This window comes from Ascaphus truei, chromosome 1 (assembly GCF_040206685.1).
Source record: "Ascaphus truei isolate aAscTru1 chromosome 1, aAscTru1.hap1, whole genome shotgun sequence".
Classification (NCBI taxonomy): Eukaryota; Metazoa; Chordata; class Amphibia; order Anura; family Ascaphidae; genus Ascaphus; species Ascaphus truei.
The window spans coordinates 158,943,535-158,967,212 of NC_134483.1; the positions used below are offsets into that span (position 1 = coordinate 158,943,535).

Consider the following 23,678-nt stretch of genomic DNA (forward strand, 5'->3'; position numbering starts at 1 on the left):
CTGTACTGTACTTACAGCTTCCTTTTGAGCACCTTTTTATTTAGCTATTCTGTGCACATTTATACATGAGATTTTATCCAATGTTTAACCAGCAAGTAATACATTGAGTTGCCGCTTGTTTTGACGTATGTCCTGAGCACAGTTATAATGTATAACCCTGTTCCTTCAATGTAACCATGTATTATATTTAAAGACATTTCACTAACAGTTAAAGATAATTTTGGGAGCATATGTAACAGTTACAGACATGATTAAAATGTGTGACAACTGGTCTTGAAAGAATTTAGATTGGTGGCGGCTTATAGAGTCTCTAGTAGGTTCTTACAGTTGTGAGGTGCACGGTAAGAAGAGCTTCAGGATTCTTTGTTGAAATGTGGTTCCGTGAACAGTCTCTTGGAGTCAGATATCTGGTGATGAGAGCTGTGTGTTGTAAGGGTGAGGAGTTTGTTCAGATAGACGGGTAGCTTGTCCAGTATTTGAAGGCAAGACTGGAAAAATTTACTTTGCGCCTAGACTCAAGTGATGACCAATCTAGTTCTTGGATCATTTCGCAGTGATGTGTGTGTTGTAGTTAGATTATAGGACAAAGCGGCATATTGAGTTTTATAGAGGGTGTCTAGTTTGCCACGGTGAGTTTGGGGTGCTGTACCATATACTATGTCCCCATAGTCTATAATTGGCATTAGCATCTGCTATGCAATGCGCTTTCTGACCACCTGGCTTTGGGAGGATTTGTTCGTATAAAGTGTACCCAGTTTGGCACAGATTTTGCATGTGTAACGGGTTTCCCCCCCCCCCCCTCCTAATCTCACATTGGCCCGGGTACTCTAGCAACCAACCCCCATTACTTGTTCGTGTTTGGTGGTGCACCTGTAGGCAACAGGACTCCCGAGTCTCCCGCTTGATGGTATTAGGGGATGTCATCAGGACAGGTAGCTGAGGTAGTGGGTGCGAGTTCAACTTACATCATGTGCAGCGCCTCCACCTCATCAGGATCTATGCTTCCGCAGGGAGATGGTCCTGGTGAGGAACTCCTTCTCGGTGGTGACTGCCACTGCTGAGTAATCTCACACTCACACAGTGGGGGTTTCGTTAACAAGGTCATCTTTATTGTAGATTGGGATGTAGCAGACTGCCCCAGGCAACTGCCGGCTCTAGCCGCACATCTCCTCGTGCTGTCCCTTTGCCAGGTACGCTCTCCCGTATTGAAGTGGGGTTCCCTCTTCTCCTAGGGAGACCCTCTCTATGCCAGGTCCCTGGACACAGAGTGGCTTAGACAGGCTTGATCGGTCAACCTGTGCCGCTAGTTACTGCACTAGGGTCACAAAGTGTTCCTACAATCCGTTATGCAGGAAAATACAAGTTACCAGCTACTTCACATAACTGCTGGAACACACACTAACTAACTGTGTTGTGCCTTATATACTTCAGGAGGCAGGCGCATCCCTGATGTCACTATCCAGGGACTCAGAGCATACAGCCACTCCCCTCCATACATAGGGCACCTCACCAGGGTGTGAGGGAAAACCTCCATAACTACTGCTGGCATACCCGTTCTTATCAGGACTTACTGCCAACAGAGAGGAAAGTAATATACCATTATTATGCATGGCTATATACTCCCCCTGGTGAATCCCCACCGTCCCGGCTGGGGCCTAAATTTGGTGTACCTTGCGCCAGGAAACACTGTGAAAGAACACACAAATTACATATATAACATCATCACGGTTACATAATAATGTCAGAACATCACGCTCACTGACCAGCAGGGGCGTTAAAGAAAATATCAGACCACTCTTCTTCGGGACCTAATAATAGTGTCGAGGGTCTGGTTTCTTCACCTCCCGCCCCGCTGCATCGGTGACTGTCACGCTATACTCTCGGGGCAGTCCTCGCTCATTACAATACACCGCTTTGTGCATGTAAATGCTGCGCCCGATTTTCCAAACCCTCATCAGTTGGGAAACCCTCTGCTCAGCCTGGACTCCCTTAATGGCCCCTCCCTTATTAACAATGTAATATTCTATGTCATTACAGAGCCACCTCTCTCGATTATTCTCTATTTCTCGCATCAGAGGTTCGGGGACATAAGGGTACTCAAGCCCATGAGACCGCTTATACTTTGCCATAATGGCTCGTTCCACTCGGCAGGCCCGGGTCAATTTAGTTTGCCCAGCCCTTCCCGGTAACACCCATGACAGGGGCTCGTCTGACTCCACCGGATCCTCCAACCCTTCGGTTTAATAAAACCCGCTTTAATTCGGTTCCACCTCACTCCCAACTCTCTGAGGTATGCCTCATCACTGAACTCCCCGGGAGCCCACCAATGGTCCACTATCCTATCCCTTTCTAAAATGAAACGGGTGCGGTCTATCCAGGCGACATACCACTCATATAGTGGTGCCCACCATCTAGTTTCCCGTACCTCCTCTGAGTTGGATTCTAGTGGCTCTTCCTCTTCAGGCCCGCCCGATGATACCCCTGAAGTACCCTCAGATGGCGTAACCTTTCCCCGAGGCTGTGATCCGTGTCTACCCGTGGTACTCAATACACTAGTACCATCACTGGGTACCGACCCTTGTCGGGAAATCCTCCCTCCACCCTCCGATCCATCATCCGAAGTTCCCCTGTCCAGGCTTTCAGTCCGATCCTCGGTAGGACCCCGGGAATCCCCTGACATCCCCAGGCTAGACGTAGACCCGAATGAACACGTGACAGGGACAGGGGATTTAACTAGGGCCTTGGGACTAACTCTGGGAGTGGACGGGGTTGGGGGACGGGGCCGGACAGTAGGTATCGGCAGGGTTACGACCTGCTCCTTCGCAATACCTGACTCGCTTCCGCCACAAAGTCCGTTCTTTTCTTTTGCAGCTGGGCTCCTCTCTCTCCGGCTCGAGCGCCCATTCCGTCTGTCCGTAGGAGATCGACTTCCACTGCTCGACCGCAGAGGCGCGATCATCTCCCACTCGATGCCGCTCGGATCGTCCGGAACTGCCTCTGGACACGCACATGCTGCGACGCCATCTTGGGTTGGGTCCCCAATCGAGACCTCTTCCTCCACGAGGACATCCGGCAACGCCCGTCTGCTACGCGGTCCAGCCTGGCCCTGGATCCGCTCTTCTTTCACCCCCACCCCCTGGGTCTGCGACAAGCACTGTGCTGGCCTACTGCTTCGCAGCGTCGGGGTGGATCGACCTCCTTCCGACCCGCTAGTCACCACGGCAGTGGGACTCCGGCGATCGGGTTGTCGCGGTACTGGAGACACTCGACTCCGTGTCTCCACACCACGCGGTATAGCATCTCGCCAAGGCGTACCACTGGTATGGTACTCGGTTAGCAAGTCCTGGGTATCAGCCAGTCGGGCACACTCCTCGTCCGAGGATTCCAACTTACAGTTCGGGCGGGGCATTCCAGTAGGGGACCGCCGATGGGCTCCTTTCCGGTCACCTCTCCGATGGCTGGCTTTCTCTGCCTGAAGAACCCGGCCTGATTCCTGCTCCGCGGGGCCTGCACTCTCCCTCCATAGTGCACCCGGAAGCTCCGCTGCCGACATCGGGGTAGAATCTTTCACTCCCACGGCTTGTACTGGCACAAACGTTGTCATGGGCCACATATACTGCAGTCCACAGTGAGGGCATCGAGCCTCGCTGCCCACAGCTCCACCCGGCAGTCTGCACTGCAGGCAGAGACAGACCACTGTCTCCACACCCTCTACGCGAATAATCAGGAAGCCTCCTGGAACCGAGTAGGGATGGGTAGAGATCAAGGGACTCTGGTCCACTTTCTCAGAGTGTTCAGCCATAGTCACCAACGGAGGCACTCTTCTTAGAGGTCTGTATCGATCAATGTCTTCGCAACTGAAGGGCAGGGGCTGGTTGAGCAATCCCTCCTCCTTCTTTCTCCATCGGCATCCGGCGGAAAGGCAAACCACTCCCCCTGGTTGAAACTAGGGGGATGTCTCTTAGACTTGTAGGCTGACCCAGCACAGTTGCACAGTGAGTCATAGTCCATGAGGGCGCGGCTCCAGCTTTCGCGCCAAACTCCCCAGCAGGGTGGAGTTTTCTCGTTGCCGCCAATCCTGGCCAACAATTAGCAAACTGCAAAGTTGCAAGACTTTCTGCAGCTGGCCCACCGCCATTTTGGTTAGTATTGTCCTTTTCCATATTTGAGGTTGCGTCTGGCTGTTTGTGTATTGGTGTATAACAAAGTCCATTTCGTTCCTCCCATCTCACAATACTGTCGTCCTCACTCATCTCAGGGGTACCTTCCCGAGAACATAGGCAGGACAAACACGGCGCAGCCACAGCTTTCACGCCATTCCATAACAAACTCACAAAAGTCTCTTCTGTAGCTTGTTCTTCTTCCTCAGTCCGGCATCCTGGACCTTCTGCTCTTTGCAGATCCTCCATTCTGACGGTTGTTTCTCGATCACTGTATACTGGATTATTGTACATGGAGCTCCGCTCTGCGGGGCAGCTACCACATCAGTACAATAAACATGCCTTGTACACCACCTTATGTACCTAACGTAGATCTGACTCGTGTTTGCACTACCTCAGGCTAGGCTCACTCTCTGTGTCTACTGTATCTCCTTCCTCCCAGTCTGTGCTCCCTTCGGTAAGTGATCTGGAATGGCTAGAGTACTCTGGGGCTTCCATGCAGTACTTGGGCGTCTACCTCTCTTGGTCAGCCTAGTGCAGACCCTCTCCAGGATTCCTGACCTAGTTAACAGGCTATCCCTTCAGGCATCCTACCCCTAGCGCTACCTCAAGTTGACTCGGACAGCTATAGCCCCTCTCCAGACCCACTAACTCCTCTCAAGTTCCCAGGTCATCCCTGCGGTTCCATCCCAACACAGCACAAAGTGGCAGCATACACTTTCCCTGTTTCCTAGCGTGTGCCTAGCAAAAGCCTGTCCTGTTAACAGGTCTATCTCAGCAGCGCCTCCAATTGTAACGGGTTTCCCCCCCCCCCCCCAATCTCACATTGGCCCGGGTACTCTAGCAACCAACCCCCATTACTTGTTCGTGTTTGGTGGTGCACCTGTAGGCAACAGGACTCCTGAGTCTCCCGCTTGATGGTATTAGGGGATGTCATCAGGACAGGTAGCTGAGGTAGTGGGTGCGAGTTCAACTTACATCATTTGCAGCGCCTCCACCTCATCAGGATCTTTGCTTCCGCAGGGAGATGGTCCTGGTGAGGAACTCCTTCTCGGTGGTGACTGCCACTGCTGAGTAATCTCACACTCACACAGTGGGGGTTTCGTTAACAAGGTCATCTTTATTGTAGATTGGGCTGTAGCAGACTGCCCCAGGCAGCTGCCGGCTCTAGCCGCACATCTCCTCGTGCTGTCCCTTTGCCAGGTACGCCCTCCCGTATTGAAGTGGGGTTCCCTCTTCTCCTAGGGAGACCCTCTCTATGCCAGGTCCCTGGACACAGAGTGGCTTAGACAGGCTTGATCGGTCAACCTGTACCGCTAGTTACTGCACTAGGGTCACAAAGTGTTCCTACAATCCCTTATGCAGGAAAATACAAGTTACTGCACCGACACACTTTATTCGAGCAAATACCCAGTATGTACCTGGCAGATACCTGGAATGCGCCGCTCCTCACCTCTGACAAGCCCCGTTGCGTTTGCCTTCCCAGCCTGGGTTCATGCCTGGCTGACGGGCGGCTGATCTGTTAAATGATAATGATTAGGATTTAATAGGCTGCAATGCTTCGCGTGTCTACCAGATGGCATAAATTCATGAATTGTAATGCATTATATATATATATACTGTGCAGTTTTGCAGCCAGCGGGAATAAAATGCTTCAATCCCTGCTTGGAAAATACCTCAATGCACTCGGGCAGAAAACAGTCACAAACCTCAATACACCCGGGTATACCCGAATTCGTGGGACTAGCCGAGCTCGAATAAAGTGTGTCGCCAGTGTACCAGCTACTTCACATAACTGCTGGAACACACACTAACTAACTGTGTTGTGCCTTATATACTTCAGGAGGCAGGCGCATCCCTGATGTCACTATCCAGAGACTCAGAGCATACAGCCACTCCCCTCCATACATAGGGCACCTCACCAGGGTGTGAGGGAAAACCTCCATAACTACTGCTGGCATACCCGTTCTTATCAGGACTTACTGCCAACAGAGAGGAAAGTAATATACCATTATTATGCATGGCTATACATGTCAGTATCAATATGGAACCCAAATGTTAAATGGGAGTCCAATCGTATGCTTAGATATTGAACACCATTCTAGCTCATGTCACTAGTTTTTTAGAGTCGGTTCTGATCCGTAGCTCTGTCCTTGGTAGCTTTAGGCTGCGTCCATAGATGGACCAGCCGTGCTGAGGCGTGCGGACGCTCAGCGCTGAGCCCCTGCATCCTCAATGAGGATGCAGGGAGAGGGGGCTCACGCGAGCGTCCGCAGGCGTGCTCAGGCTTTGGAGTTTTCAGCCGAGCGCCAAGCTGTTTTTCAGCGCGCTGTCGGCTGAAAACATCCAATCAGCCTTCAGCAGCGTCAACGTCACGGCGCCGTGACATTGACGTCAGTGCGTCGCGGGCGATTGGCCCAGCGACGTCACTGCCCCGCCTCCAACCACCTCCCCCCCGGCTCCCTTCGCACACGCTGGCTCGCCTGCAAGTTTGTGCAACTGCGCTGACTGAAGCAGGCGAGCCTCAGCGTTAGCGCGCCTCTGCTCTCCCCACCCCTCTATGGCCCGGGCTTTAGAAATGTAGCCTTCGTCCCATACCATTAGTTTCATTCGTGTTTAAAAACTATTTGATTTACGAAACCCAGTTATCAGGTCTTGAAAAATCAGATCGAAGTATGGGTTTAATGTCGGAGAGGCTAGGGCTGTATGCATATAAGATTGTGTCATCCGCATACATGTGCATTGATGCTCCCTTACCTGCTGTAGGTAGAGCATTATTGAAGACTGACAAGAGTAGGGGCCCCAGAACCGTCTTACGGGACATCCAAGGTGTTTGAGTTAGAGCCTGAGACATATATTGGGATCTACAGTACCTGATTTTGGTAGGAGTGAAACCAGTTTAAAGCATGGGACCCTATTCTAGAACAATGGTGCTTGTTTAACAAGATAACATGATCAACAGTATCAAAAGCCTTTGCAAAATCTAGGTATATTGCGCCAGTGAGTTGTACCTGTTCCATTCCACAATGGATCTCATAGCAGGCTTTTAGGAGGGCAGTTACCATGGAGTGTTCGAGACTGTGTTTTTGTCCCCCCTTTGAAGATTGGGACCACTCTGGCAGTTTTCCAGTTCTTTGGGATATGGCCTGTAGACAGAATAGTTGATTAGGGAGTAGGGTGACCAGATTTTCAAATGTAAAAACCGGGACACATTAAAAAATATTTATACTGTATAACAAATTAAATCAAATTGCGCCCCCCCCTCCCTTTTTTCCCCTCTCCACCCATCCTCTCTCCTCCCTCTCCATCCTCTCTCCCCCCCACTCCCTCTCCATCCTCTCCCTCCCTCTCCATCCTCTCTCTCAAACACTACACCATATACACACATACTAAACATGCAACATTAGTTTAACACACACATACCATCTACACATACACATTTATTTGTGTGTGTGTGTGTGTGTGTGTGTCTGTGTCTATAGACCTGGCGCGCATGCCACCGCTGCAACACGTGGGACAGAGACCTGCAGCTGAGGGAGAGCCGGGACCCGGCCGCGAGAGGACCTGAGGCCTTTTTTTTTTAAAAAATATGCATTGGGGTTTTTGTGTTTTATATATGTATGGGGGAGAGATCTATCTATCATCTATCTATATCTCTCCCCCATACATATAAAAAATAAAAACCCCAATGCATATTTAAAAAAAAGACCCCAGGTCCTCTCGAGGCCGGGTCCTGGCTCTCGCTCAGCTGCAGGTCTCTGTCCCACGTGTTGCAGCGGTGGCATGCGCGCCATGTCTCCCTCTGCTGCAGTGCGCCGGACGCTGGTCCAAGCTTACTTCTGGAGCGCTGACGTCCGAGGCCTGTCGTGTGCAGCTGATGGAGAGCCGGGGCCCAGCCGCGACCGGACGCCGGGCCTGGCCCAACTTGCAGCGCCGGCCGACCGGGCCCCCTGCCGACACCGAGCCCGGGACACCTGTCCCTTGTGTTCCACCCTGTCGATGGCCTGGATGCTGTTACCTTTAACCCTTTCTAAGCCAGATTGGCTTATAATGCACCAAAGCAACATTGGAATCAGTGTAACAACGGATGCTTTGCAAGCCCTTCCATTTGCAAACTACTTGCAATCAACCATTCGACTAACCATATCCTCACAATTGCTGTTTTTGAGAGCAGATGTTAAACCTGTTTCTTTGCTTTTTCTGTGCTTGTAAATTACAGATGATGGGTGCAAAGGGTCTGAAGCACGCTACAGAGATTGCCATATTGAACGCAAACTATATGGCGAAGAGACTTGAAAATCACTACAAAATATTATTCAAAGGGGCCAGAGGCAAGTTTCTCAAATTTACACATTTACCTCATCTTCAGATATATATATATTTTTTTTTAAAATAACCTATTATCTATTAAAGCTATTTAAGAGGGTGCATTCAACTGAATGGTTTATAAATAAGTGCCCTCTCTGACACGCGGAATAGACCTTTGCAATCAAAAATATTAAGTGCTGGGCAAGCAAAATAAAATGCAACTGCTTTTATTAAGGACACAATAGCCCCTATTTTATTTTATGCCTAAAAATATTTATAGGGTATGCCATTATTATAGAACTGTACCCACAATGATGGGAAAGTTGGTTAATTTTTCTTACCTACTAAATGAAATTCAATGAATTGAATTATTTGTCTTGTTTTATACTGAAAGACATTGTTCGTGTATTAAGGCTTCACATCTCATCAATTTGTCTTTCTAAAACCTTTTTTTTGTTTCAGGGTATGTAGCTCACGAATTCATTCTTGACACAAGACCCTTTAAGAAATCTGCTAACATTGAGGCTGTAGATGTTGCTAAGAGACTCCAAGACTATGGTGAGATATCATGAGGGTCTCTCGAGATACAACCTTCTACATCTTTCTTCCTGGGCTTTGTAATGGAGTCATGTGAAGACACCATTTACCAGCCGGTTCTCATAATTATAACAATAATATGATTTCCGTGTATAACAATGACTGTACACAGATCTTAGAATCTAATCCAATTCCCACGATGATAGTGACTTCAAAGACAGTGTTCTTACCACTAAGCTACTTCAGCCTGTATTAATGACTATATTTATTAATAATAAATTGTATTAACTATATACAATACTGTGCATATATGCTGCAATTAAGATATTTTATGTGGTGAAGTCTGGGTTAAATACACAGAATCTGTCATTTTCAGATACACTGGGGACATAAATGACTGGAAGATGTGGACCAAGGGCAACCACTAACACCACATCCTTAAGCTGCAAGGTTTCCAATTTAAATATAAAAAGATTTTGCAGCTACAATTAAGATTTTAAGTAGTCATTGGTGGGCAGCAAGTGGTCCTCTGGGCTTCACCTGTGGCCTCCAACCTATAGCTGCTAATGCAACCCTCTCTGTTTCTCTAATGCAGAGGCACCAGAGACGTTAGCTTCTCCTAGATCCCTTGGCTGCTTAATGACCAGTGCACTGATTTGGTATAGGAAAGGGACAGTATTTGTCACTGGTTCCCTGTGTAAGTAGAGGAGTGGGACAGTATTCACCGGCACGATGCAGTTGACCGGAGTGGGAAGAAATTCTTGCCCACTGCTGCAACGTGTGTGTAGCTTTTTGAGGGAGCAAAGGCTGCACATGTGGTACTTTAACTAGCGCATGTTGCCTAACACTGGGTTATGTCATGTATGCAGTCTCTTTTGACTGGTGTTTTTCCATCTCTTAAGGTTTTCACGCTCCCACAATGTCGTGGCCAGTGGCAGGGACTCTAATGATTGAACCAACAGAGTCTGAGGATAAAGCTGAGATGGACCGCTTCTGTGACGCCATGATCAGCATAAGGCAGGAAATCGCTGAAATCGAGGAAGGTAGAATGGACTCTAGGATTAATCCACTAAAGGTAAGGCTTAGAGATGGGGCTTCAATAGAGGGAGAAAAGGTAAAGTTGAAAGGATGAAACCTGTCAAGGAGAACTACAGCTGCCGGTTGCAGACTGCTTGCCTTGAGAATTCTGCACTTAAACCCATCCTACGTTGCGAGAATCCTGCAGCCAGACTAATGGACACAGCGGGGTCCCTGCATTTGAATGGGACTCGCACTGTGTGAATCCTACCGGGCTGCGAGTCTCATTCAAATGCAGGGGCCCCCGCTTTATTAATCCGATGGGCAATTACAGCCTGCTGTGGACCATCTCATGAGTTACTGCGAGATGGTCACAGATTTTCCTTGGCAAGAAGTCTACCACCGGCAAAAGTAGAAACAATAAGGTGCAAACTTAAACTGGTGACAATAAACAAATACTTAATGTGCAATATATTTAAATGATTCCTCTGCAAAGCAGATGCTGCCAAAAAAACACTTGCAGTTTTCAACTGCAACATACCAAGAGTGAATAAATGAGTGTTTACGGCGCAAACGGAATAAAGGTGAAATGTGATAAAGTGATAGAGTGATTACACGGTAACTAATGACATCAGCCCTGCTAAATGGTTTTGCACACTCCTCCGTTGAACCAGGGCATCATGAATCAAACCGCCATCACTGATACATGTGGGAAGAAACACATGCAGAAATGCTGGTGCAATAACGTTTTATCTCCATGCAACAAACACAAAGGGGATACAGTAAACTCGCACTCTCCCCCAAGGTAGACCTCTGACATCAGCGCTGGATTATCGAGGGGTTGGTATGGTGGCCTCCAAGGTCCAGAAAGCCCAACGCTTTTGAGGACCCCAGAAGAAGCCTACAGATTTGGCGAAACGTTGGGCTTTATGGATCTTGGAGGCCACCATACCAACCCCTCAACAATTCAGCGCTGACGTCAGAGGGCTACCTTGGAGGGGGGGGGAAGAGTGCGTATCAGTGATGGCGGTTTTATTCATGATACCCTAGTTCAACGGAGGAATGTGCTACACCATTTAGCAGGGCTGGTATCATTAGTTACCTTGTAATCACTTGATCACTTTATTATATCTCACCTTTATTCAGTTTGCGTCGTAAACAATTCAGTCTACAACCGGCAGTTGTATCTGCAGTAACACTTTTCACACCACGTTTAAAATGGAAGCACTTTGATCACTGAATACACGAGAATTAAATTATGGCGGTGCTGAGCAGCATGGAGAAGAGGTAGATGACAACTTTGTACAAAAACTTGCAAATTTGTGTAAATATGAATTTTTTGCCATAAAACAGCAACTGTTCATTTCTTGCTTTGAGAGAGCATTTGATACCAAATGTGTTGATCTTTTGAAAAAGCAGTTGAACATTTAAAAAAAAAAAAAATAGCACTTCTCTATCTGCAATTAAACAAATTGCTCCAACATTTGACAACATGTATTTGGCTTATTTGTGAGGTTTGTAAGTACTGACTCATTAATGAACTTGACAGAACTGACTTTCATGTCTGCAAGTTTTACATAAGTGTTTCTCTGTGCTAATGTTGGTTCTGACACATGGCCTGATGAGACCCATATCTTGTTTCAGATGTCTCCGCATACATTGACGTGCATTGCATCTTCTAACTGGGATCGTCCCTACTCAAGAGAAGTGGCTGCATTCCCCCTCGTATGTGATTGAGACGGGGGAAAAATACATGCATGATTCGATCCACCAGTTATTTTCGTGTTCAAAACCATTTAATTTAAAGGGCCTTCTCGCACTTTTACTTGAAAAAAGGGGAAAATAGTTTTGCAAGAAAATATCTTGTTTGTACAGCAGAGTTGCTACTTTAGATCATATAAACTTGGCTCAGATGTGAATACCCTTAAGGCCCGAACATCAGAGATGAATGATTTTATCTGTCATTTACTTATGGGGCAATTCTGCTGAACTGCTACTTAAGGAGCAATCCAAGCGCGGGTCTCTCGAGTTAAACCCCCTTAATTTCAGCCCTGGGGACCCCTTGCTTCTGGACATACCTCTCTAGTAGGTGTTGGTAGCTGCTCCCGGCTGGGCTTTAAAGTTTAAAGCTCCTGCGTCACATGGGCCAATAGGAAGCCGAACCTGATGACGACACGGCTTCCTATTGGCCCGCAGGGTGCGGTAGCTTTGAAAAGTGTACATTACGTGATCCCTGGTAGCCAAGTAGAGCGACTACCGGCACCTACTACGGAGGGGAGTAAAAGAAAACAAAATGGCGCTTTGATTGACATTTTAAGGGACCATCATAAAAGTTCCTAATAGATAAAATGAAAGTGTACAGGGCTTTTAAATCCTTGCCGTGTTTATTTTGTACTGTATGGGCTGAAAGAGTCGCTCAGTGAGTAAAGGTACTGACCGGGCTCCCCCTGCTTCAATGTCCGTGTCGGCTCCTTGCGACCATGAGAGAGTCACTGTACTGTATATCATTGTGCCTCAGGCATAAAAATGGCAGTTGGCTTAATGGAGATGGGGCAATTGTGCTCTGTACACAGCTGGCGCTATAAAATAAAATAAATATTCTATTACTGTGTGCTTGATGTTTCAAAAAACACAGCTGTAATTTAATCTATGAAGAACTGGCATGATTGTCCAGAAATGCAGCAAGCAAGAAACCTCCCATCCCCTCTCTTCCCCCCTTCTTTAGCTCCACAAGTTCCTCAGGTACCTGAGCTACTTACTAGTTTTGTTGCTGGTGTTTCTGCTCCCTATGGGAAAAGCAAAATGGGCTCTAAATTTTGCAGAGCCAATAGAAAGCAACAACATCCTTGGATGTCGCAGCTTCCTAGGCAATCTTTAAATGTCCCAGTAGGAACATGGGCAACAAAACCAGGGGTCTCCATGGTTAAAAATAGAGACGTTGTGCTCTGATGGAGCCCCATGGTTCACATTTAACCTATGAATCCAATAGGCAGAATTGCTCCATTAAAAGTTATCACAATCTACAAATTGTTTAGGAAGAAAGAGTAAATATTTGTAATTTCTCTCTAAAGGGAATAAATGTATGGTTTTTACATTGATCTTAGATGTATTTCTCTTTTTTTTTTTTTCCCAGCCGTTTGTCAAGCCAGAAAGCAAGTTCTGGCCCACAATTGCTCGGATTGATGATATTTATGGAGATCAGCACTTGGTCTGCACTTGTCCACCGATGGATGTATATGAGTCGCCTTTCACAGAACAGAAAAGAGCCTCATCGTAGAGTCCACACTCCCTTTCCTTCCCCTAGTTCCCGGCACCCTCCCCATCTCTGCAGTTCAACTACACAAATGACTTTCTCCCTCCAATTTGAAAAGGGGATTTATATACTGTGTATATTTTTTTTTTTTTCCCTCCGTCTATATACTGTTAAATAATGAATCGCTGCTAAGCAAATTTGTGAATACAATCATTACATGGGGTGGAAGCAATTAAAAAGGCCGACCGATTTTTACACAGTGCCTCTGTTTCCATGACAGACAAAGTTGCCTTGATTGTGGATCTTCCATTCTGGGTGTTTGTTTGTTTGTTTAGGTATATATTTTGTTTGTGTTCTGTGCATTAAAATCAATGTAGCGCTTTTTTTTTGGTTTTTTTACGGTGTTCAAATGAGGGTCCTTCGTTTTTGAATCGTTATCAAAGTTGGAAAACTGCGCAGATAATTTTAGGTTTGTATCTGTGTAAAGGAATATTGTAACTTTTTGGAAACTGGAATTTGACCCATACAAAGCTTTCATGTATTCCCCCATAATGTTCTCATGCATTAATATAACCTTGGTAACTGTTTACATTTTGTATTAAAGAGGAAGCGACAGGATGTGTTACTAATGTTGATCTATTATGGCTGACATTGCTGACGCTACACAACTTTTTAACATATCTTGGCTGTAATTTTTTTTTTTGTATTTGTTTATTTTAGCATTCCAATAAAAGACTATATTTCAGTTTTACACAATTATCTTGTTACTAGAGTGGGGTTGAAAACCATGTTTACACAAAAAGATCCCATATGTTATGTCTAATTGATAAAAACCCTAGTAACCAGAGGGAGCACGTGCTGCATCCAAAGTTGTTCTACTTTTCAAAGCATGTAAGACTGGCACCGTGGTCTTTTTTTCGACAAGTCTCCATCGTCGTTTTTATTGAATGATGGCAAAACAGTTCTCTTTGGTGCTGTTCCTCAAGATGCAATGTCCATAGTGGGATATGGAGAAGAAAACAAACAGAAATATGTATAGTATAATAAATCAGTGCAAACACTTTGCTACTTAGGACACACTTTAAAGAAAGGATGCAGACTACATTTCAGTATCAGTTCGGCACTTGAAGGGTTAACCAGAAGTTCTCAACAACTGTGGGATGGTCAAATGATGTATTCCCATAACATGGGGGAAAGAGAATACAGGAGCAGAGAGTGGAAGGTCCTTCGTGGGCTAGTTTGGACCCATAGGCCACAAGTTGAAAAGTCCTGATGTACCACAAATGCAGTTCCACAGACAATAGCCAAATGCTGTATATTTGAGCTCTATTTCACATGGAGGTGTCCCTTCAAGAAAATATTTGTTTTAGGTTTGCTATAATAGGCATGTAGTTCTCTCCCCCTGATATTATTTTCACATAGATAGGCATATATCAAACGCCTGCACCAGGATTTTTTTTTTTTTTTGCAGCGTTGCTAATTGGAATTGATCTAGCCCTAGAAATATTAGCAGGTTTGTTGGGGGCGGGGAAGCTGTAACAATTCCGACGCTGCAGTTTCAAATTGGGTATCATCTCAAATATCAAAAACAACACTTCAGCCAAAAGACTTTCATCCGGGTAACCTGATAGCCAAAACTTAGGTGTTTATTTTAAATAAAGAAAAAAAAAACTTTGTATTGAAAATACAGCTTTTAGATCTTTCCAACTATATATATTTGTGATGGGTAAACATCTTTTCTAAGGGTGCACCTAGTAACCTCCTGTGCATTACCTACTACTTTTTGAATGACTAAATTGTCATTATTTCATCACATCGGAAAACTGATGTTTTTGCAATGCAATATGTGATTAGAAAATATAAAGGCATTTTGAACCCCCCTCCAACAAAAATGTATAGCGAAAATATATGGTCTAATGATATCAACATATGTATGTGACTACAGACGTTAGTACCTAAATATAATATACACTAGATTATAAATGTAGCGCACTTTCCCCCACCCCCTGGGAGATATGGCGGCTACGGTGTATGTGGGGCGTTACCTGCGGCTCACAGGAGGTCTGAACCTCCGCTGATGGGAGCCTGGGGTGTACCTGATACGGTTGATGACAGCGTTTCCACCTGCGCGGGATCCTAACAATGTGGGATAACTCCGTGCAGGACAATATAATACACACACACACCAGTATAATATAACAGGTTTTAGTGTACAGGATCTACTACTGACACTACAGAACATAAAAGCCTCACAGGGCTTTAACCCTGCACTGTCATAACACTGTAGGGTTTGCCCCTCCCCACCCCCCCACTGTACTGAGGTGTCCCTGGCCACCCAAACACCATGGTGTCCACAGAGTCAACCACCCAAATGTGTGAGACAGCGCTGCCCACTAGAATAGGTATATAGTTGGTGCACGTGGTGAGGTACCTGCCAGGTGCTCCAGCAACCGAGCGCGCTGACAGAAAGGAAGACAGGATCTGCTGATCCAGCGATGGCATCGTCCCTGATAAGTCTACCTCCACGTGGGTTGGTATCCGGTTGGAGTGTCCCACCATGAAGAGTCTCTGTGCCTTTTAGTGGTGGTCTGGTCTCAGACCACAGGCCGCAAATGCTGGGTAGCTTCTGCTGTGTCCCTGACACTAGGGATGTGTAACGGTTATGCTCACCACAAACCTGGACCGGACCATGGGGATAGATATACACCAACCTTAGACCACGAAGCCGGATCCGGGTTGTGAATTCCGTGGTCAAACGTAGCCGGGTCAGGACTGGAGAAGGCAGGGTAATCGGTAGACAAGCCAGGGTCAGGGCAGGCGGCACAGGAGCGGAGGTCACTAGCAGAGGTCCTCATCAGGAAAACAAGGTTGAAGTTGCTTCAGCATAGAGAGCAGGAACTACTGCTTCAGCGCAGAGAGATGGAAACAGGAACTGGGGATCCAGTGCTTCAGCACAGAACAGCTCCCCCTAGCCGGGTACAGCTGTGAGTAGTGGAGGCTACTGGAAGCAGGAAGATAGCAGGAGTAGCACAGGATCCAGCGCTTCAGCACAGAACAGCATCCTAGCCGGGTATAGCTGAGAGTGGTGGAAGCCACTGGGAACAGGAACTGTAGACAGAACAAGAAACAGAGGCTTCAGTGTAACAGCTTCAGCGTGGTGGAATCTGCCAGTAGCACAGAGGAGCCAGTGCTTCAGCACAGAACAGCACTCCCTGGCAGATACAGCTGAGAGTGGTGGAGGCCACTGGAAGATCACTGGGAACAGGAACTATAGACAGGACAAGAAACACCGAGGACTTCAGTGTAACCGCTTCAGCATGGCGGAGTCTGCCAGTAACTAGGAACTATGGCAAGAAGGCCAAGGCAGGCCAAACAGAGATGTTGTGGAAAGCACAGTTACTTGAGAAAGCCTATGTTCAGCTATGAGGAAATGGGAGAGCCCAGTATAAGAAGGTCGGGGAGCCAATCAAAGGACAGGGGTGTGAGGGAATTCCTCCAATGACGGAGCACAGAGACAGAGCTGCACAGGAGGCATCCAGGCTGCAGTGATTGCAGGAGCAGGGAATGCAGATTTCAGGAATGAGGAGGTGACTAGAAGCTGCATAGTTCTGAAAGGAAAAGGTTTCAGCCAAACCCAGGAGCGGATTCCTTACAGGATGCTAAGCGGGGCAGTGTCCCTATCTAAGGGGCCTGTCCCAATAGCAGCCACAAACCGAGATGAGTCGGGGCCTAATAGGGGGTATCTGGCCTAGTGCAGGTGCCACAGACACCTGCATGCACAACCTACCCCTTCCTTGTCCCAGCTCCAACTGGCGTGGTGCAGATGCGCCAAACGTAACAATTTCGGAGCAGGGGATTGCTGCAGCCCTATTGGCTGGTTCCTGGCACCTGACCAACTGCTGTGCATTGTGGGGCTGTTGGGTGTAATGGCCACCGCTTGTGCTATACTGCGCATGCGTGCGGGTGAAGCAAGATGGCCGCCGCAACTCCACTTTCTGCATGCGCGTCCACGTGCAAAATGGCGGCGCCCTGCTAAGAGAGCCACCGGTGATCCGATCACCGCTCCAACTGCCCGCAAACCACCTCGCACTCTCCCTATCCTCTGCTGCCAGATGCAGCCGCAGCGGAAGGTAAGGGGATGAAGGGGGGACCGGGTCACATATAAAATAAAAGCAATCTAGTGTATATTATATTTAGGTACTGATGTCTGTAGTTGCAATATTCTGGGCACTAAAATAATAAATAATTGTTCAATATCAAACAAAAAAATGACATCCAGCGTCTTTGTAACTTTATATTAAGAAAATGTAGATGAGTTTTTGTACGTGAGGCAAGACTACATGGGCTCTTCACTATTTATGTTCAGATATTGTTTTGTTATAATGTATTTGTCCAATTGCATCTGTCTTCATTTAGAGAGATTGGAATTGTGCTAATTAAACATGAGCCCTGATGTGCACACAACTTTGTGAATTTTGAGCTTATCGAGTAAGCTACGTTGTGTGCGCCATCTGCCACACACAAAGGGTCCTATTCACTTGGATTAGCCATAGGGTGCGTTACAGCAGAGCACTACTTAGTAAATATGGCCCATTATGGAATATTTACATTTAAAAATGAAGCTTTAAAATGCCATCCAGAACATATTGAAAATACCCAGCATTAAAATGCATAATATAAATGTCTAAACATGTTGAATGCACCACAGGTTCACAGGTTCATTTATCAGGGACCAGAGGTTGTCCACAATTGTCTTGGTAAATACCCCCTGCATATCAAATGTATCTTTGGTTTGACGTGGGAATGTTCAGAATTCAGAGAATCTTTCCTTATGCTGTAGCACCGCAGATGAACCTGCTGGCACATGTCTACATTTCTGTTCATATTTACAGTGGCTGTCACCCTAGTAATTACCAGTTGTAATTAAATGGTTATATTATAATTTATAACAACTGGGGAAAAAATAGAAGACTACAGTTAACTTAGCTTTGATTTTGTTCTGCTAAAAAATGTTTTAAAGGTAGGGAACTTTAAAAGGTATTTTTCCTCTTTGCCCTTCATGGCAGTGACGAATGGGTTAATGTCCTCAGCAGGTTTGGTTGGACAGGTAAAAAATGGTAACTACTCCCTGATGTGGATCAATAAGTAAGTATAGATATAGGATAAAGTATATGTTGTCTAAATGTAACATACTGTAGGTTGAAGTGATAGACGCATGTCTTTTTTCAACCTCATCTACTATGTAACTATGTAACAGTTGGTGATCCCCTCCACACAGGGATAGGTAGTCAGGAGGCTCCTACCCACATCTCCCTTTGTGTTCCTGGGAGAGGACCAGGATGTTTTTGGATATCATCAGTCCATGGCTAGTAGTAGTAGTAGTTGTTGTAGTGAAGGAAGCACATAGGAATCAGAACTGTAAAAAGTTTACTCTGTTCTTAATCCATAAGCAGAGCAGGTCCAAATATGTGATATTTCAGGGCACAAGCGCCCTTTCCTCTGACCCTACACCTATGATAGTGGATAGTGGTCCCCACCACACCAGTCAAGTAGCTAGGAGGCTACCAACATGATTGGGCTAGGTAGCCAGGAGTCTATTAGCCCTTTTCCCTGGACTTCTGGGAAGTAACCGGAGTACTGTTACCACCTGCTGGATTGTTTCTTAAGCTCAGATTGAGCTGCTCACATTGACTAAAAGAGCCCAGGATTGCTTAGCCTAGGCGGCATCCTGGAGGATTGTGAATAACTGTGGAAACCTAAAGTTCTGGGCACAGATTGGGGACCTCTTGGGATCTCTGGTTGTGAGCACCCTTCTAATGTGGCTTAAACCAGGGGTGCACAAACTGTGGGGGGGGGGAGTTACAGAGGCCCCACGTGCTTCCCAAAGGCACTTAAATCCCGGAAAAGCAGCGAAGGCCTCTGTAAACTTCACTTACCTTGGCTCAGACGGCTTCTGGAGATGTGTTGCCATGGCAACGTGACGTCATGATGCCCAGAATGCCGGAGCCAAGGTAAGGGGCAGGGGGTGTGTGGAGAGAGGGGACATCCGGCAGGGGAGCTCATGGGGAAAAAGATTGTGCTCCCGTGGCTTAAACTGGTGGCAACCAATGGGAAAGCTAGCCTCAGTGCCTGGACTACCTGCGGTTCTCCTGGTACTGACAAGGTATATACCAAAATTGACCTCCAGACACGTAAGCACAGCAAAGCCCAACTCCCAACACCCTCAGGGATAGATTCCCCTTTTTACACAAGCCAGTGGTTCCACAATCAGAGCCCGATGGCTGGGCACTATGGAAGCAGGACCAGTGTGTGGTCGGCACCAGGGGGAAACCTGGTGGAAGCGATGCGGATCCATCAGATGAGTTTGCGCCCAACACCACACACTCAGAGAGGATGGCCTCTCTTGTAAACCAAAGGGCTCTAGTATCCACATGGCTGTGGTACATATGGGACGAATATTAGGGTAAGGGCATACCCTGAGATGGATGTTCGGATAGGCGGCTCATAGAATCATCAAGGCACATGGAATACCGTCCCGTGAGCTACGGATAATTCTGGCCGATCAGGGACCAAGCTCCAAAGAGGTGGAGAGAGTGGGAGCCATCCAGTAGCTGAAGGACCTGGAAGACGCTGTGAGGCATTGGCATGAGAGGCTCATGTAGATCTGGAATGCAGAAGGCAGCAGATCTCAGGAGTTCCGCCAAACCCGAAGGTCTAGGGTGCGAATGGCACCAAACCTGCTAGGGCCCTATCAGCACCAGGTTAGCGGAAGGCCTCCCAACAGAGACCTGTGGTGTAGGCAGCACCAGTGCAGCAATCAGACCGGCAAGACTCCCGTAATCTACAGCTCTCTCCCATAATATCTTTTATATATCAAATGTGAGTGAGATAGTTTTTTCAGCAATTGTGCAATATATTTCTCTTTTTACAATACAATACTATTGAGTACTCTCTTTTTTCTCGGCAGGAAAATACACTGAAGTGGATTCGAGGAGACACACTCCAGAGGGTCCGATAAAAGGTTCCAATCTGAGGGTTCATTCAAGGGCTTCTATCAGAGAGAGATGGCTCTATAGAAGAAATTTGTGAGTGAGACCAACACATTTATTTATAGATAGGACATATTTTTACTGGTCACACTATATATTTTTTTGTATTCTCTTTCATATACACATCTCATCACGTGACTCACCAGTGCTCCCCCTACCTGGAAGACGACATACTACTATTTGAACAGTCACATTTAAGGGTGCAGAGCAGCTATAGATTTTTTCCACACTTCGATTTATACCACTGATTGTTCATTTCACTTTGGGGTTAAGGTTTTTATATGCACATTTATTTGTATTTGAGGTATTCAATGTTATAAGGAAAGCACTGATTGTGGGTGTTATACACTTGTTTCACTGGTTCACATCACACAGATTTATATAGAAGTGCCCGGTTCCATTTTTTTCCCTTTCACCCGACCAGGGGCCCAGATCCAGGTGCGATCTGCGAGGAAGGAGGCGATCAGAACGCCAGTGCAATCACTGTAAGCAGTGATCCAGGGAGAAAATGGCCCTGAGGCAGCGGTGACATGCCAGACAAAGGTCTGAGGTTCAGGAGGCACCTGGGTAGCAGAGTAATGCCACCAGTATCAAAGGCCCGGGCGCAATAAGTGCCAGACCGGAACCCCCGATTCAGTTCGGATCAGCCGAGCAGACAGCACTAAATGATATTGCAGCAGTGGCTCCGATTGTGGTTGGCACTAGAGCAAGAATCAAGATCTGCGACCTATGAGGCCGGAGGTGATTTTCCCGCCAGCAGTACACTTCCTGCAGGCGGAGATCGGAAGTGGGAGAGCGGTCCTCCAGGAGCGGCGGTATTCACACATGTCTGGGATGCAAGCGGCACCATTAAAGTGGAAGCTAGGGAGTCCAGAGTGGTGCGGACGGCCCCAAGTCAGAGATATTGATCCCCTCAGCAGCGATCCATGGAAAGAGTAGCCCCAAGGTGGCAGAATTCCGCCAAGCGAATAGCTACAATGCAAGCATCCCCACAGAACTGTGAGCTAATGAGCCAAGGATGGTGGCTCGAAGTGCAGACAGACCTCAGCCAGAGGCACCTTCCCCACAGCAGTGATCCATGGGGAGAGTAGCCTCATGGCGCTGGTGTCCCGCCAAGTGAAGAACCATGGTGCAGGCACCTTATTCACCCAAGCCTGTCTGCCTGATGCAGAGGTCTGGGCGCTATCGGCACCAGACCTATGAAGGTCCTGGAACCAGAGCTCCAGGGAACTACCCCAGCTACGGGCAGGAGAAAGGGTAGATCTGCCGCAGTGGACCCAGCACTGCTGGAGGGGGTAGCAGCTGACTAAGGGGAAAGTGCCTCCCTGCAGTATGTGCTCCAGACAGAGGAGCAGAATCTAACTCTGTCACGGATGAGTTCCCACTGATCCAGTACTGGAATAGATGACAGGAAGTGGAGCATACAGCCCTACCATGGCTGTGATCAGGAGTGGCCCATAGCCAGGAGTCCCGGAGATCATACTGAGCCATGTGGCTCCAACCCCCAAGAGAAAGGTGGTCATCAAGCCTTGTGGGGCTGCACCAGATAGTGACCTAGCATCAGTGGTCACCAGACGCCATGGCTCAGAGTGCGCTCCCTATCGATACCCCGTCACCACCATTGTTTGCCATGGGTATCTGACGGTGGCACTGGTAAACAGTGCCCGATTCAGAGGCAGAACTGCTGCAGGAGGCGGCCGGGGAATATTTAGTCTCTTGCCTGGAGCCACCCGATTTCATGGGGGGGATCATATTTTACCCTTTTTGGAGGATGGGCCCTGGGGGGCCATTGAGCCCCCATCACCCTTATGATGTCCCACACTGTTGTGAGCCCCAAAATTTTATTACACCCCATGGAAGCAGAATGGCTCTGTCTTTGGAGACGATTCTCCACTATTATGGGGGGAACAACCAGACATGCAGTAAGTTATGGTGAGTAAAAAAGTGCCAACTAAAAATACCACTTAAGAGTAGTCACATCTCAGACCGGTCCACAAACCTGTCTCTCCCTCATTATTCTTAGTATGCAATGCTTCCACTGCAGCCAATGATTCTGGGTAATGACATGCAAATGATCACTCACTATGTGTCACTTTAAGCTTCTTATCCATTTTAATATGGATCCCTATAGCCTGGGTTAAATAAGTGCACAGCCAGTAAACCTACTCACAGATAGCTATTTCAAACTTGTTGGTCTCATTACTGTGAAGATGGTAGTGGTTACAACCAGAAAATGGGGGTAGAAGAGCACACAGGGAAGCCCGATAGTGTAAAACCTTTTAATAGAAACAGGTAATGAGTAGGTAACAGAATGTGCAATTACCAAACTTAATCTTTACAAAAGCATGTGAGAGGAGCCAGTGGGTTTCCCAAGCGGGATGGACCCGCATCATCTGACTGTTTCCAGCACAGCGTCCCACTCTATGTGGCCTGTGTTCCTGGAGACGGCGACTGCACCGCCATCTCGTTGTTCTGGCGACGCCGGGGTGACATCACTTCTGGGTTCGGAGGGCAAGTCCAACAACTGTTTCACGGAGCTTCAGCGTTGCACAGTTTCAGAGGAGCTGGATGGCTGCAGATGTCTTGCTTCCTCAGGAGTTTGTTACAACCAGACACAAAGTAAGATATGGTGAGTAAAACGCCACCATGGAGCAAATAAAAATACCACTTGTGAGTATATTCATGTCTGCGAGAACCATGATAATGGCGGGAGAATGTAATCAATTTAAACAAAGGATGCTTGCTAGACGATCCTCAGTGGATAATCGTAACAATGCACGCGTGTTTGAAGGGTTGGAGAGCACATCTCACCCAATAATGTTTTCAGGGTCTCTGGGCTCGAGAGTCAGAGCGACAATGTAAATGTTCTAGAATTAAAAGCCATACATCTAGTGTTGCGAAGGTTCTGGCCACAGATCCAAGGAAATGAGGGTAGAAATGAAATCAACAACCAGACTGCCATCGCTTACATACATCATCATGGTGGAACCAAGAGTTCTCAAGCATTGAAAATACCTTTCCTAAGTCTGAGCACTTCATATCGATGGGGAGATAAATATAAAAGCTGACTTCCTCATAAAACACAAAGTACATCACAAGAGTGGGCGTTGAACAATGAAATTTTTGAGCAGCTGGTCAGCGCTTGGGGTATACCAGAAATAGGTCTAATAGCGGTAAGAGCTAATGCAAAAAGCACATGTTATTGTGGTTGTTCCAAATTGGCCCAGGAGTGCGTGGTAAAATAAATATAAATATGGCAATAGAGGAACCATGGACTCTTTCTCCACTTCCAGATTTACTATTCCAAGATCTGACAAGATTAGCTTTAAAAGGCCGCGAAATGATAAGGAATAC

General features: G+C 47.1%; 1 protein-coding gene across 1 annotated transcript in view; it reads left to right on the top strand.

Annotated features, from left to right (window-relative positions):
- The window catches only part of GLDC (glycine decarboxylase), a 64,821-nt gene extending 50,790 nt beyond the window's left edge, over nucleotides 1–14,031 (top strand). The window contains exons 21-25 of the mRNA XM_075596512.1: nucleotides 8,380–8,491; nucleotides 8,931–9,026; nucleotides 9,908–10,080; nucleotides 11,667–11,747; nucleotides 13,156–14,031. Of these exons, the coding sequence (XP_075452627.1) occupies nucleotides 8,380–8,491; nucleotides 8,931–9,026; nucleotides 9,908–10,080; nucleotides 11,667–11,747; nucleotides 13,156–13,299 (606 nt within the window). The 3' untranslated portion in view covers nucleotides 13,300–14,031. The remainder of the gene's footprint in view (nucleotides 1–8,379; nucleotides 8,492–8,930; nucleotides 9,027–9,907; nucleotides 10,081–11,666; nucleotides 11,748–13,155) is intronic.
- Nucleotides 14,032–23,678: the final 9,647 nt, after the last annotated feature.